This window comes from Chinchilla lanigera, unplaced genomic scaffold (genome assembly GCF_000276665.1).
Source record: "Chinchilla lanigera isolate Chin_1 unplaced genomic scaffold, ChiLan1.0 scaffold00030, whole genome shotgun sequence".
Taxonomy (NCBI): domain Eukaryota; kingdom Metazoa; phylum Chordata; class Mammalia; order Rodentia; family Chinchillidae; genus Chinchilla; species Chinchilla lanigera.
The window spans coordinates 3,388,494-3,402,832 of NW_004955431.1; the positions used below are offsets into that span (position 1 = coordinate 3,388,494).

At 37.4% G+C, this 14,339-nt stretch overlaps 2 protein-coding genes across 3 annotated transcripts in view; both read left to right on the top strand.

Moving 5' to 3' along the window:
* Trim13 (tripartite motif containing 13) overlaps positions 1–7,231 on the top strand; it is a 71,394-nt gene extending 64,163 nt beyond the window's left edge. For both annotated transcript variants that reach the window (XM_005387600.2, XM_013515780.1), the window contains 2 exons: positions 175–273; positions 5,816–7,231. In XM_005387600.2, coding sequence (XP_005387657.1) covers positions 5,822–7,045 — 1,224 coding nt within the window. In that variant the 5' untranslated portion in view covers positions 175–273; positions 5,816–5,821 and the 3' untranslated portion in view covers positions 7,046–7,231. The remainder of the gene's footprint in view (positions 1–174; positions 274–5,815) is intronic.
* Positions 7,232–7,426: 195 nt separating this feature from the next.
* Kcnrg (potassium channel regulator) lies at positions 7,427–14,001 on the top strand. Its single transcript, XM_005387892.2, is given in 8 exon segments — positions 7,427–7,431; positions 8,761–8,814; positions 8,816–8,865; positions 8,868–8,993; positions 8,996–9,089; positions 9,091–9,259; positions 9,261–9,298; positions 12,824–14,001. Coding segments are annotated over 8 exon segments (723 nt in total). The 3' UTR covers positions 13,011–14,001.
* Positions 14,002–14,339: the final 338 nt, after the last annotated feature.

Below are 14,339 nucleotides of genomic sequence, written 5' to 3' on the forward strand. Positions count from 1 at the left end.
GAGGGCGCCCTGACCGCGCGGCTCGGAGCGGGGAGCTCCGCCCTCTCCCCGGGCTGCTCGGCCCTGCGCGGGTGCTGGCGGGCGGGCTTCGTCGCGGGGTGGAAAAATGGAGGATCAGGAGTGCAGCTCCTCTGCAAATAAACGCGTAACACTCTCTTCTCTTTTTTTCTGCAGCAGCCACAAGTTTAATTGTCAGTACGTGAAAAATAACCTGATTGCTTTGTCCTGGGAAATAGCAACCCCGCCAGATACACCTGCTTGCCGGGGACAGAGGTAAACGAGTTTTCTGTGTGATATCCTCATATTCATATTTTAAAAGAAAAATAATAACCCAATTTTCGTAGGCCCAGAACCTTTCGAAATTGAACTACGTGTAGGAGATGTGTTTTCCCATCCATTTCTTTCATTGGTGGTCTTTGTTCCTTCCATATTTTGTCGAAACTCAGGAAAACAATTTATACTTGGCAGTTTTTATGTGGTAGTTATTTTAAACGTATTATATCTAGATATTTACCTTGGAAAGGAAGAGAGGCTTCAAAAGCATTTTTTTCCGTGCCTTGTAAAGTGTCAGGCTTCTGGGGCTTGTATAACAAGGTTGTGTTTTCTGTGATTCTAGAGATTTTTATAAATTTAAGAACAGAATTTCATCTATATAGTCACTCCTTCCAGTAGAACTTGGAGCTGTTGATTAACTGGTTATATTTCTTTGTAGCACAACCAGAAGATACATTTTTAAAAAAAATTTATTTGGTACTAGGGATTGAACCGGGGGCCTTGCACAAGCTAGGCAAGTATTCTGCCACTGACTTAAACCCCATCCCCAGAAGATAGCGTTTCTTCAGTCTCTCCTATCCTTCCCTAAAAATACTTTTTTTGGGGGGGTAGGTACCACCTGACTTCCCAAACCCTGCTAAGACCTTCCATAGTGTTCAGCTGTTTTTCTTGTACATTTTTGATAGGTTATCTGGCCGCCCTCCTTGCCATAGGTTTTGTTCAGATATGCCCACTTTGACAAATTATACCTGATACCCTTTGTAACATTTGCTTTGGCTTCCCTCAAAATTACAGTTCAAATCTAAGTCTCTTTTGGGACCTTTTCTTGGTTAATATCCTCATCCTCTAATATAATACCCTAAATGAGTATAATTTTCATAGTGTTTGTACACATGTGTAGTTAAAAACCTTACATAGTTTGACAGTTTACAAAATTCTCACACAATATGAGGAAGGTAGTGTAAAAAATATCCTCATTTTATGAAGAGTAAATGGTGCTTGAATGTAGGTGCGTATTGAGAAGTAGGTTTTGTGCTCTTTCCTCTTCACTGGAGTGTCTTACAGTCTAATTTATAAAAAAAAAATGTAAGTTTAGAAGCGCTATGATTAAACTTCATTTTATGAATGAGGATACTGAATTTGTTTTTTAGATGCTGGACATTGAGCCCAGGGCCTTGAGCATGGGAAGTAACATGCTCTACCACTGAGCTACACCCTTACCCTTTAGGATACTCAATTGGATAGTGCTAAGGTCTAAGAATGGGAGAACTCAGGTTCTACATGCAGCTGTGTACAATTCAGAGGCCTTTAGGGGGAAGGCCAGTATTTTTAAAGTTAGGTGTTTAGCTAGGTGAGTTTAAAGTACAACATTTTAGTTCATTCCTACCCCTCTTTTATCGCTATCTTTTCTCAAGATCTATGTAGGTAATGTACAGATGCATACTAATATTAACTACCTTAAAATGTTTTATGTTTTAAACTCAGGTAAGTATAGTAACAAGTGTCTTGCTCATAGTTTTTTACTAAGCTTCATATAAGTATGATTTTGTTGTAAGGTGAGGCTCTGCATGGAAAGGTAGAGTGCTCATACGTGATTGATTTTTTAAGAAAAATCAAACATTGTTCTAAGGTACTAGGCTTTTGGTTTAGTAGAGTTTACCTAATTTATCAAATTATGTCTGTGAAATAAGTTTTAGTATTTGCCATCTAGTTGGCTGAAACTTAGGTACTCTCTTGAAGTTGCTGAATTTGAAGGTGTCTCAAAGCAAGGTGGAAGTTTGGTTTAAGTCTCTTAAGATAATGGGTTGAGGGTGTGGCACAGTGGTAGAGTGCTTGAGGTCCTAGGGTAGAAAATTCCTAAGCTGCAAAGCTTAATTTATTGGCCTTTTCCTTTTTCTTTGCCAATATGAATTGGAGGAAATCGGGGGTACTGTACTCAACACTCTGTGTTGTCAACAGCCAGTGGAATGGAACATGTGGAGTAATGAGAAGCCTTTTTTTAAAAAATTTAATGTTGTTATAGATTGTATCTAGACCCCCCTGCCCCAACCTCATGTCATAGATGGGGCCTCTTGGAGGTGGCAGGATATAGGGTGTGTAAATGTGGATTAAGGATGTGATACTGAGATTAAAGGTGTCCACTGATTGGAATTAGCAGGGTTTTGGGTGAGGCTGAATGGATTTACTGAAGACAGAAGCCCCACCTTGGGTGTGGGTGGCACCACCTGAAAGGTTTGTAGCCTGGATGGGATACAAGGGAAAGGCAGGCTTGCTGATTGCTAATACTGCTTGCGGCTTTGTTGTCTCCTGCTTGCTATGTCATGGACTGTTTCTCCTTTAAGATGCCCCTCTGCCATGCCACCCTGCCTTGGAGCTAGCCAACTGCGGACTGAGAACTCTGTAAACTGAATTTCAATAAACCTTTTCTCCTTTAACTTGTGGGTGTTGGGAATTTTGTTTCAGCAACAAGAAAATTAACCAATACAGATACCTAGAGAGTATTACCTTTTTTTTTGTACTGGGAATCAAACTGTGCTGCTGAACTATGTCTCCAGCTAACTTTTGTTTAAGAGTGAGTGAATAAGCTGGGCACTGTGGCATATATGTATAATCCTGTTGCTGTAATCCTATTGCTCAGGAGGCTGAGGCAGGAGGGTTGCAAGTTTAAGGCAGCCTGGCCTTTTTGTGACCTTTTCTCAAAAAAAAAAGTACGAGCACCTTTTATAGTACATTTCTTTTCAGTTGGTTGTTTAAAAGTAAAGGAATTTTGCTGGGTATGGTGGCACACACCTGTAATACGAGCACTGTGGAAGCTGAGGCAGGAGGATCACCACAAGTTAAGCCAGCTTTGGCTATGTAGTAAACTCAAGGCCAGCCTAAACTACATAGTGAGGCCCTGTTTTATGACTCATTTTCTGTGTATTACTAGTTTTTTGCATTTTTAATATTTTAAGTTCTACATTCATTCCATACAGAATTAACAATTTTTTGTAGTCTTTCTTGGCTGGATAGCTTAGTAGTTGGCTTAAAATTTTCTGACAGTGATAAGCAATAATGCACGTATAAAAAATAAAACTGCACATTTTACTGAATTTTACTGTGTATAATTCAAAAACTATTCAAAATAGAAACATGGTAGGAAAATAAAGTTGATTTAGGAGATGGTAGATAACTCATATCTTTAGCTATTTGTTGATATAAAACACTTAAGAAATTTCTAATTTGGAATATTAGTATGCTTTAAAATTTGGAGTTTTTTTAGTATTTAGAAATACTCAAAAGAAGAAGTGAATCTTGGAAAGTTTTTACCTTATACATGTAATTTGATCTTACTTTGCAATTTTAACAGTGTACAGTAATTGTGTTTGTTTACATACTACTTCTGAACTTCTTAGTGGGAAATAGCTAAAAAGAGAAATGGAGAGGATGTATGTTGTAGATCATGTTAATGAAGTAAGCTGCTAATTTCTTCAGATTGTGTGTTTTAGGCATACTTTAGGAATCTTCACTTTACTGTGAAGAATGTTCTTTACTTATGAAACTGAAGATCTTTTTATGTATTTTCCTTTAAAACTTTTGAGGTGTGGGGCTGGGGATTTAGCTCAGCGGCAAAAAGCGCCTGCCTGGCAAGCGCAAGGTCGTGAGTTCGGTTCCCGGTACCGGAGAAAAACAAAAAAAACAAAAAAAAACAAAAACAAAATAAAACTTTTGAGGTGGCAAAGCAGTTAGTATCTGTTTTCCCTAAAAGAGTTAACTGTGGAAGTGGTAATATAATTTTGTCCTAGAGAAAGTTTTGAGTATAAAGAGGAGGCAGATAGCTAAAGGAAGAAAAAAGTATTTGTCTTTTAAAGTGAATGAAAATAAACAGCTTTAAATTATAAATCAAAATTTGTAAGCGGTATCACTAAAAATGGAACAGGGGATCTGTTTTAATTTTGATGCACTTTTTTAAAAAAAGACTTTCCAAGTAGTGTTTTTCCTCTGTGGTGCATTTTAAGAGCTGTAAGTTGATTATGACTTTGGGATGACTGTTACTTCTAAATTTTCCTGTGTGTGACGTTTTCCTTTTTGCTTTTGGCCATATTTGGTTGCCTTAAATTTCTTCTTGGCCCTGTTAAGAGTATCCTCAATTTTCTTCTTTGTGTTGGGTGCACCTTTTACTAAAGCATGATTTATAAATAAGCATTGTGACTTGAAAAACAACTGGTTCATTTTGTTATACAAATCTCTAAATATTGATTTACTTCATTATGTAGCCTTCACATTCATTAATATTACCACCTATCTCAAGAGAAAGTTTTTAAAGTGGGATGCTGTCAAGCTTGCAGTGGCAAATGTTCTCCAAAATTCTATTTTTCATATAAAAATCTCACTTTTTTCATTGGCAAAAAATATTGTCACTTTTTTTCCCTTGAAGTACTCACACAAATCATTTTGTTCATTTTCAAGAAAATGACTGCCACTTAACCTAAATCTGAATAGATCTAGTTTGTCATTTGTGCCTTCGAGTAAAAATGGTTTTCCATGAAAAAGGCAGCCAGTTTACTTTGTGACTCAGTCATACAAGTGCTTTTGCCCCAGACATCATCTGCTGGTAGGCAGAAGTGCTTTTGTAAGAACTTCTTGTCACAAAATATTAAAAAGATATGTAGGTAAGCATCAAGATTTAAGAAAATGAATAGTTTTTGCTGCTAAATCAAGGACATTTTAAAATGAAGCAGGCACCCCCTCACCCCACTGAGTGTGGCAGTGAAGAGCACAGGGACTGCTGGGACAGTCTGTTGCTGCTTACTGCCTTGCTGGATTCGTGCTCAGCCTCCAACAGTATCTACCCGCCAGTCCTTTTGTACTGTTAATGCAGATGTGAGCAAGGTACAGAATGATTGTCATCTTGTAGATTACCTAAAGGAAAACAGCAAAGTTTCTGCCCATTACATTCTGAGAATTGATGCTGTAGAATGATACAGGATGGCTTTGTTATTCTCATAGTTTAAAAAACCACCACCAAAATCTCATTTAATTTTCTAGGCAAGAGTAAATTGCAGTTCTCATGCTTTTTACAAATGATCCTTTCAGATAGAAAAATATGCCAAATCCTGGTAAGTTTATTATAAGAATACATGCCTAGCTTTATATTTCTGTGCCTCTTTTAAATAGATACCATTTTACATTTGTGGGCCCAAAGTAAAGAGCTCATTCTATTACAAACACTGAGTAGCTTTGTTTCTGACAGCTGGTAGTCAGCTCTCTGTTTTAAAACAATCAGTTGGGTCCTGCTGTTTCAACTTGCACTTGTCCTAGTCTTAACTCTGTCTTGGCCAAAGATTGCTATTGGGAAGTCCACACAATGGCCCTCTGCTAATGTGGAGCATGTTTTTTGTCCTGCTCATTAAACCTGCCGTGGTTGCATTCCCTTCCTGCATTCTCAGTTATTTCCTTTGTTTGGCTGGTTCAGATCATCTCAGTGTGAAGATAACTTCTAATTATTACACAGTCCAACTGGATCCCTGGAATAAAATGAAATGTTTCTTCTCTATGGTAGGATGTGATGGAGCTGCTTGAAGAAGACCTCACGTGTCCAATTTGCTGCAGTCTGTTTGATGATCCTCGAGTTTTGCCTTGCTCACACAACTTCTGCAAAAAATGCTTAGAAGGTCTCCTAGAAGGGAATGTGCGGAATTCTTTGTGGAGACCATCTCCATTCAAGTGTCCTACATGCCGTAAAGAAACTTCAGCTACTGGAGTTAACAGCCTGCAGGTTAATTACTCCCTGAAGGGTATTGTGGAAAAGTACAACAAAATCAAGATCTCTCCCAAAATGCCAGTGTGCAAAGGACACTTGGGGCAGCCTCTCAACATTTTCTGCCTAACTGATATGCAGCTGATTTGTGGAATCTGTGCTACCCGTGGTGACCACACCAAGCACGTCTTCTGTTCTATCGAAGATGCCTATGTTCAGGAAAGGGATGCCTTTGAGTCCCTCTTCCAGAGTTTCGAGACCTGGCGTCGGGGAGATGCTCTTTCTCGCTTGGATACCTTGGAAACTAGCAAGAGGAAATCCCTACAGCTACTGACTAAAGATTCTGATAAAGTGAAGGAGTTTTTTGAGAAATTACAGCACACATTAGATCAAAAGAAAAATGAAATTCTGTCTGACTTTGAGACCATGAAACTTGCAGTTATGCAAGCCTATGACCCAGAGATCAATAAACTCAACACCATCTTGCAAGAGCAACGAATGGCCTTTAACATCGCTGAGGCTTTCAAAGATGTGTCAGAACCCATCATATTTCTACAGCAGATGCAGGAGTTCAGGGAGAAAATCAAAGTAATCAAGGAAACTCCATTACCTCCCTCTAATTTGCCCACAAGCCCTTTTATGAAGAACTTCGATACCAGTCAGTGGGAGGATATAAAACTAGTAGATGTTGACAAACTTTCTTTGCCTCAGGACACTGGCACACTGATTAGCAAGATTCCCCAGAGCTTCTATCTGTTACTTGTGATAGTCCTTCTGCTTGGCCTCCTCATTTTCTTTGGCCCTGCCATATTCCTAGAATGGTCTCTATTTGATGAATTGGCAACTTGGAAAGATCATCTTTCAAACTTCAGTTCTTATCTGACTAAAGCAGCTGATTTTGTAGAACAGTCAGTTTTTTACTGGGAACAAATGATAGATGGGTTTTTCATCTTCAGTGAAAGAGTCAAGAATTTCACTTTGGTGGTGCTGAACAATGTGGCAGAATTTGTGTGCAAATATAAACTATTATAAAATCTCAACCATGTACTTCTCTGCTTTTTGATAGAAACTGTTAGTGAACAGAGTAGTGATTCAGAATTTGGACAAGAGACCAGACAGGTATTTTTCTCTAAAAGTACTCCCTTCAAAAATAATGTTCTATACACACTGTTCAAATTAGGTAGCATAAAAGTACAGTATTAAAATAAATACCCCCTACCCCATATTTGCTGTTTATTCTGTGATAAAAATTCAAAGTAAAAAAAATTGGAGGTGAGCATGCCTGTAACCCCAGCCACGGAGGACGCTGAGGATCTCCAGAGCCCAGGCACTCAGGACTAGCATGGGCGACTCCATCATAAAACACAAAACAAAAAAGGGAAATGAGAAAATACCTGATCTAATATTAAACTGATGAGGTAGGAGGCCTAGTAGTGATGGTTCAAGCATGCAGTGAAGACTAGTCTTGTAAAGCAATTTTTTGGACAGTGAGCATTCTTTTTAAAAAGACAATATGGATAGATTGGATTTCCAGAGTTTTCTAGAAGGTTGTCTCCATTCTTAGCAAAATGTAAATTTTATGTAAACAAAATCTGACATTTTTTTCTGGGAAGTTTACATTTATTTTTAGGAGGGTAGAGATTTAAGCCTATCCTTTTTCCCTTTGTTTTGTAAGTTTTCACTAAAGGTGATAAACTGCATAAGTGTTGAGTGAAGGGATGTTTTTTTAAAAGATCCAACACCTGTTAGTAGGAATGGGAAAGCCACCGTTACACTGGGAGCTAAGTGTTGTGCGTCTCTTGTTCTAAAGTATTCAGCAGCAACGGTACAACTAAAGCAGTGCACTTGCTTACAGAATTTTAGGTGTAGTAAGACTAATGTGACAATGGATGAAACAAACTGTCAGCTGTTATAAAGTATGAAGTAACCAGTGAACACTGATTGCTGTCCTATCTGCTCATATGAGATAAAGATGCCCACAGAATAAAAATACTTAATTTTCTAAACTTGCTTAGAATTAAGATGAAAAACAAAGCAATCTTAGGAATTACTTTATTTCTGTCATGGAAAAAGACTTCCCTTTGAAAGCCCATTAAGTAGAGTACAGTTTCAGAGGATAGAATGTCTTTACCCTAGTCCTTTAGTTTAGTTGAGAAGGGAAGGTAAGCAAGGGGTGGGGGGTAGCAAATAAATTGAAAGCACAGGAGAAATAATCTAGCTATGAGAAGAGTCAAAAGTAAGCTGATAGGTAAGATAATGGCTGCCTCATTCCTAACAGAAATCTGGGAGGGAAAATGCTTTTCTCCTAGTAATTTTTTTTCAGTATAAGATTTATACCAAGACGCTGTGCAGTTTTTTTTAATTTAATATTTTTTTGCAGTGCTGGCATTGACCCAGGGCCTCACACATGGTAAGCAAGAGCCCTACCACAGAGCCACACCCCCAGCCCAAGAATATAGTAAAGGGATTTATCTGACATCAGTGTTCAGAAATACTGGCAGTTTTCGAGTTAAACTACTGAGCTTCATGTGTTGATTGTTGGTTTTGTATCTTGCAAGTTCCCAAGGACCTCAAATCTGCAAACATCTGTGGATACACTATTTGTCTTACAGTGGTTATGCAGCAGTCTAGACCTTTAAGTTTTGTTATTCTCCCCTCCTCCATTGCTTAGGTGTATATAACCAGCAACATTTATGGTAACTGGTTTGTAGCTTCTAGTTTGAAGCTAGGGAAGAATGAGTTGTCAGGAACCAGTCACTTTTGCATATGGGAGGGAAGATATTCACAAGGCTTTCTACCATACATGTTTCCTGCCTCGGCACATACGTTAGATGGCAGAGATCAAGAATTCAAGATGGTGGTCAGATTTTTGTGGACAGAGATGGCGTTTTATTTAGTTTCATCTTAGATTTTTTGAGAATTCACCAACTTTTATTACCCACTGAATTCTCAGATTATTTTAGGCTTCAGAGAGAGGCTCTATGAACTCTATACTTTTGTTGAACTTGAATCAGCACCTGCTGCAGCTGAGACCTGCTGTCTTGGAGGTGCATTTCCTAAGCTGAAACACTCAAGCTTTTTGCAGTGTTTGGCTGTTGCAGCAAAACAGTTGAGATGCTAACTGGAAGGATGACAGTGTTTATAGAGCAACCTGCAGTACCAACCTGATGTAGTAACTCTTTCCCTCGGATGACCTTACTGTCACTGCCTCCACAAAGATCTTACCATGACCTGGTTTTCCATTGCTGGCTCTGACAGCATTGCAGAGAACCAAATGGGAATCAGGTATTTTGTACTTTGAAGTACATTTCTACTATTTCAGTTTCTGCTGTTTTGCTTCATGACTGAAAGCTCTTCAAGCCTAAAACTTCTTTTGGAAAAAAATCTTTATTCACATTCATGTTTTATGGTAACCTGTGAAGTTGGGTTAGAAAGACTTAAGTATTTCCTAAACCTGGACACTTTTCAGACTATATGCAGAACTATGTCAGACAATAGGAATAAATCAAAGCTGGCTAGGGAAAACTGGGACTGGATGTTCAGGTGATAGTAATTTCATAGATTTTATTCTGTTGCTAATGATTTGGCTTAGAAATGAATTTTTTTCAGAGATTATTGACTTATTTATAGGAATGGCTTTGTTTCTCCTGATTTCCTTACATACTATATTCTCCCAGTACTTATAATTTGAACTCTGGTTTTTCTTCAGTGGAGAAAAATATTTTTAAATATCTTAAAGGCAGATGTATTACTAGGCAAATTTAGTGTCCTGTTACATTCTTGGCTTTTAACTCAGAAAGCTGGGATAAGCTGTCAGTATGTTAAAGATAGATGTTCCTGAGTCAATTACTGACTTTCTCCCTCTGCTGTCCTTGGCTGGATCCTAAGGCTGATTTCCACTCTGTAGACATGAACACCTCTTCCCACTTCCATGAAAAATGTCTTAAAGCTGTTCTACCGTTATTTTACCAATGGTGAAAGCTAGTTTTAATTTTTAGGAGGAAAAAAATCCTGTATGTGTTTGATACTCATTTAAAATACAACAGTTTTTTTTTGTAATGGTAAACAAATGTTGGAAAAATTGCTAAATGAGCAGTAATCTTCAGAAAGGATGCCAGTTTCTGACTCTCTCCCAAAGGACCCCTTTGTCTCTTACATTAAATGGAGAGCACTGGGCGGTGTGACTATACATACATTTTATATTTATTAAAGTATCCTTTTAAGAGGTTGAAATGTCATTTTGGGGAATGGGAGGCAAATTAATATGCTGGTTGTGAAGAAACTCTAAGACCCGATCTTTTTCTCAAACTGTTTTAACTATGCACAGCTTTATATTCATTAATGGGATACATAAAGGAAAAATGATCCATTTGGTTTTTAAAATTTGATAAAGAACCAGACGTAGTCCACACCAGGAATCTCAACATTTGGGCAAGTTTAAGATTAGTCTTCACTAGCCTGTCTCAAAAGAAAAAAGATAACGCAATTATGACCTCTTTCGGGATCCCCTTTCAAAAAGTTAGAAACCCAAGGGAGAATAGTGTCAGTGATTTTAATGAGAAAAATTCTAGGTAAAAAAATAATGTCTTAGAACTAAGTGTTCTTTCAAAATTGTTTTGGAGACTGTGTGTGTGTGTGTGTGTGTGTTGGGAGTTGAACCCAGGCCTGCTAGGACAGCAGTCTACCACTGAACTACACTCCCTGCTTTAATAATGATTTTTCCCCCACTAGTAGCATTAGCAACGGAAATTGGACCATTCTGTGTGTACACAGTATCAAATAGTTTCCTATGAAGTGCTTATTAAGTTATAGAAACAGCAGTTTTTTTAAAAAAAAAATCTTAATGTGAGAAAGACATTATATTTAAACTTCCACAACAGATAATTCTAAAACCAGAACCTATTTTTATTTTTGCAGCACCATATGGTACTCTTTTCAGTTGTTTTACGATCAGGTTTTTTTCATCCTGTGTCTGTAATTTTTTATATTGTGCTAACTTCAAAATACAATCTGAATAAAGTGACATTATGGGGATCTAGGGTGATTAGGTGAAAATTTTGGCCTTAAAAGGCCCACTGTTGAGCTTGTAATAGCCTACTTAGCAAACATTTTTGAGTTTTGCTGACTCCTTGGTCTGAATATTTTTGGAAGGTGGAACATGGTGGAGTAAGCCTGAGGGATCCTAGCAATGTAGTGTGTCATCACCTAGCTAATTTACTGTGTCCCGCCAATTTGATTTATACCTAAGAAGTTGCTTATTTATTATCATTTAAGTTCACAGTGCTAGAAATAACTGGGCCTACATCTTTCAGGTGGCCATTTATGTTGTAGCATGATCAAGCACAAGTTATAGTTACATGCTAGCAGAGTCTCTTTGGCAGCCTTTATTCTATCTGGCCTCTCCCTTTTAAAATTGGGTCAGAAGGAAAAATACAGTTGCCTTGAAAGTTTTTAAAATAAAGGGCTGATGATACGCCTCAGTGGTACAGTGCCTGCCTAGGATGCGCACCAGGCCCTAGGTTCAACCTCAGTCATTCCCATTTGTTTCTTTTAGTCCATTCTTTTTTGGTACCTTGGAATCTTCTTGTTCAGTTTGGCTTCACAGGGGAATCAGTGTACTTTCTTTTAAGTACGTTCTACTTTGTTACCACTACTATTTACTATTTGTGTATTAATTCTTTTGTGATATTCTGCAATACTCTGACAAATGTTTCTAGGCTGCATAAGCAAGATCTGGATCTTGGGAGTAGATAAAGTGATTTTTATTAATGTTAAAAATTTATTAAACCAAACATAATAAAACTTTTTTTGGCAGTATGCTTTGTAGTTTGATGATTCTTAGATTTTATTACAAAATTGTTTTCTTTACCAAGAATAGGTTTCTAAATGTGTGCTACAGTGATCACTCCATTGTAGGGATAATCATTAAAAAGGGAATGTTTCCAAGCAGTTTTTGCCTCAGACTATAGATAGTTTAGGTTTCTGCTTCAAACTAATTCAAATTAGCCTTTTCCTCACATTTCATAAACAGTGGGAGGATACAGATAACATCCTTGATGGCAGACAAGGAAGGAGTCATACAGCTGTGTCATGTTGACATTAAACCCAACATACAGCCAGTCTGAGAAGTTCAGGAATATCTTTCGTAAATTACATGCATTAATTTTGTGGAGCTGTCAAGGGAATGAAAGTTTTTTTGTTTTGTTTTTGCTATTTCCACTCGCGAGGCTTTTTAGCCCCAAGTTTTGTGCTTTGACAGTGTTGAGTAAAGGCACAGTAAAATCTTTGTGACATTTTATGTGTGCAAAATTTCACCAGAAAAGTGGGTTTGGAACGAATAAGTCACAAAAAAAATGTTAACGACAGTGCTAATGTTTGGTAAAATTAGATCTGTGGGGACTATTGTAAATGTACATTACACTTCATTAAATTACATTCATTAAAGTCATTGATTCAATTAATATGATCAATTAAATTGACTAGTAGCAAATCAAAAATTAAAGTATTGGAAATAGTTAAATCACAATATACAAAACCTTAGGCCAACTTAGTTTGATCCAATTATTTGCTCTGAACCATTTCTCAGAATTTATCAATGTTGATTACATTCCTAAAGGTAGAATTGAAATGGCTTTGGAAATTGCCTCAAGTTTTTTATTTTCAGTACCCTAAATTATACATTTGGAGTTAATGAAATCTCAAAAAATTTGCTTGAAAATAGTGTCTTTATTGAAAGTTAGAAGTAAATTTATGGGTAGTTTTGTTATTAAAGTGAAGCTTTACAATTAAACTTTTTATGTGTGTCCCCAGGTATGTTTCTGTAAAACCTGATAACCGAAAATTGGTCAGTGGAACAAATGTCCTTGGCTTACTAATGGACACTTTGTTAAAAGAAAGTTTTCATCGGGCCAGTACTAAAACAATATCCTCTAAAGACAAAAGTGAATGCTACAGCTTTGCAAAGATAAAAAGCCCTGAAAGCCCTTGGCATGAATAAAACAAGCCACAGGAACCTGAGAAAAGGAAATGAAGTTATTCTCTCCTAAAGAGAAACTGCCATTTTCTTGTTTGAAAATCATGTATTGCAAGCATGCATGTTTATCAAATCTGTACTCTGTTCAACTTTTTGTCCTCATCTACCATGCCACCTCTGGGCAGCGAGGTGCCAGCCGTACCTAAGCCACATCACACTGCCTGCTGCTCTCTAGACAACACTGTGGACTTATTGCTTTGGCACATGTTCCTTCAACATTCACTGCCTCTTTCTCTTTTTTCATAAACATTTACACAGCTTTCAAAAATGGCTCTAGAGTCAGACTGCTTATTTTTAATTTCTGCTCATTTATTAGTTATGTGATTTAGACAAGCCACTTAACCTGTCTGTGCTTCAACAGACTCACCTACTAAACAGGGATACGCAGATCTCTCTCTCGTAGCACATATAGGGATTAAAGGGTATAAGCGCTCAGTGTACGGACTGGCACATGGTACGCACTCAGTAACTGCTCGTGATGAGGATGACAATGAAGACGGGTGAACCACTTTCACCTGCATCTCTGTGAGACCTTCTTCCTTTCTTAGGCACGTTAATCAACTTTGTTTTTTCAGTTACTGGGGATTGAACCCAGGGCCTCACACATGCTGAGCACATACTCTAGCACCTATACCCCCAGCAGCCCTCTGGACAGAATTATATACTGTCATAAAAACAAGTGTTTCTTGAATGTAAGCTTCAAAAGGTTTTAATACTACTATGTGTAAAGTACTGTGCCAAACACTTGGTGAAAGCAATAATACTTTTTTTTACTAAACAGTACCTAAATTTGGTGAAAAGCTTTAGAATAGCCTCTACCACCATTTAAAATACACATATGCTTTGACTTAGCAGTTTCTCTTCAAGGTATTATATATGTGTCATTTTAAATACTTGGGAAATTGAAGATATCAATATGTAATACAACAAGCACTGTTAATTTCCTACCACTTTGTTTGTAACTCTGTATTGTCTGTACTGTTCTTTTGCTATTTTGTAAAAGGCTGTCTGTCTGTTAATGTTTTCCTCCTTTTATTTTTAAAATAAAAAATAAATCAGGGCTGGGGATTTAGCTCAGCGGCAAAAGCGCCTGCCTGGCAAGCACAAGATCGTGAGTTCGGTTCCCGGTACCGGAGAAAAAACAAAAAACAAAAAACAAAAAACAAAAACAAAACAAAACAAAAAAATCAATAAATACTAAGGAAAAACATCTAGAAAAGGAAACACTAAGTCAAAGGCAGTAAGCGCTTTAAAGAGATTAAAAAGTTGAATGGAAGCACTTAACACCATCTA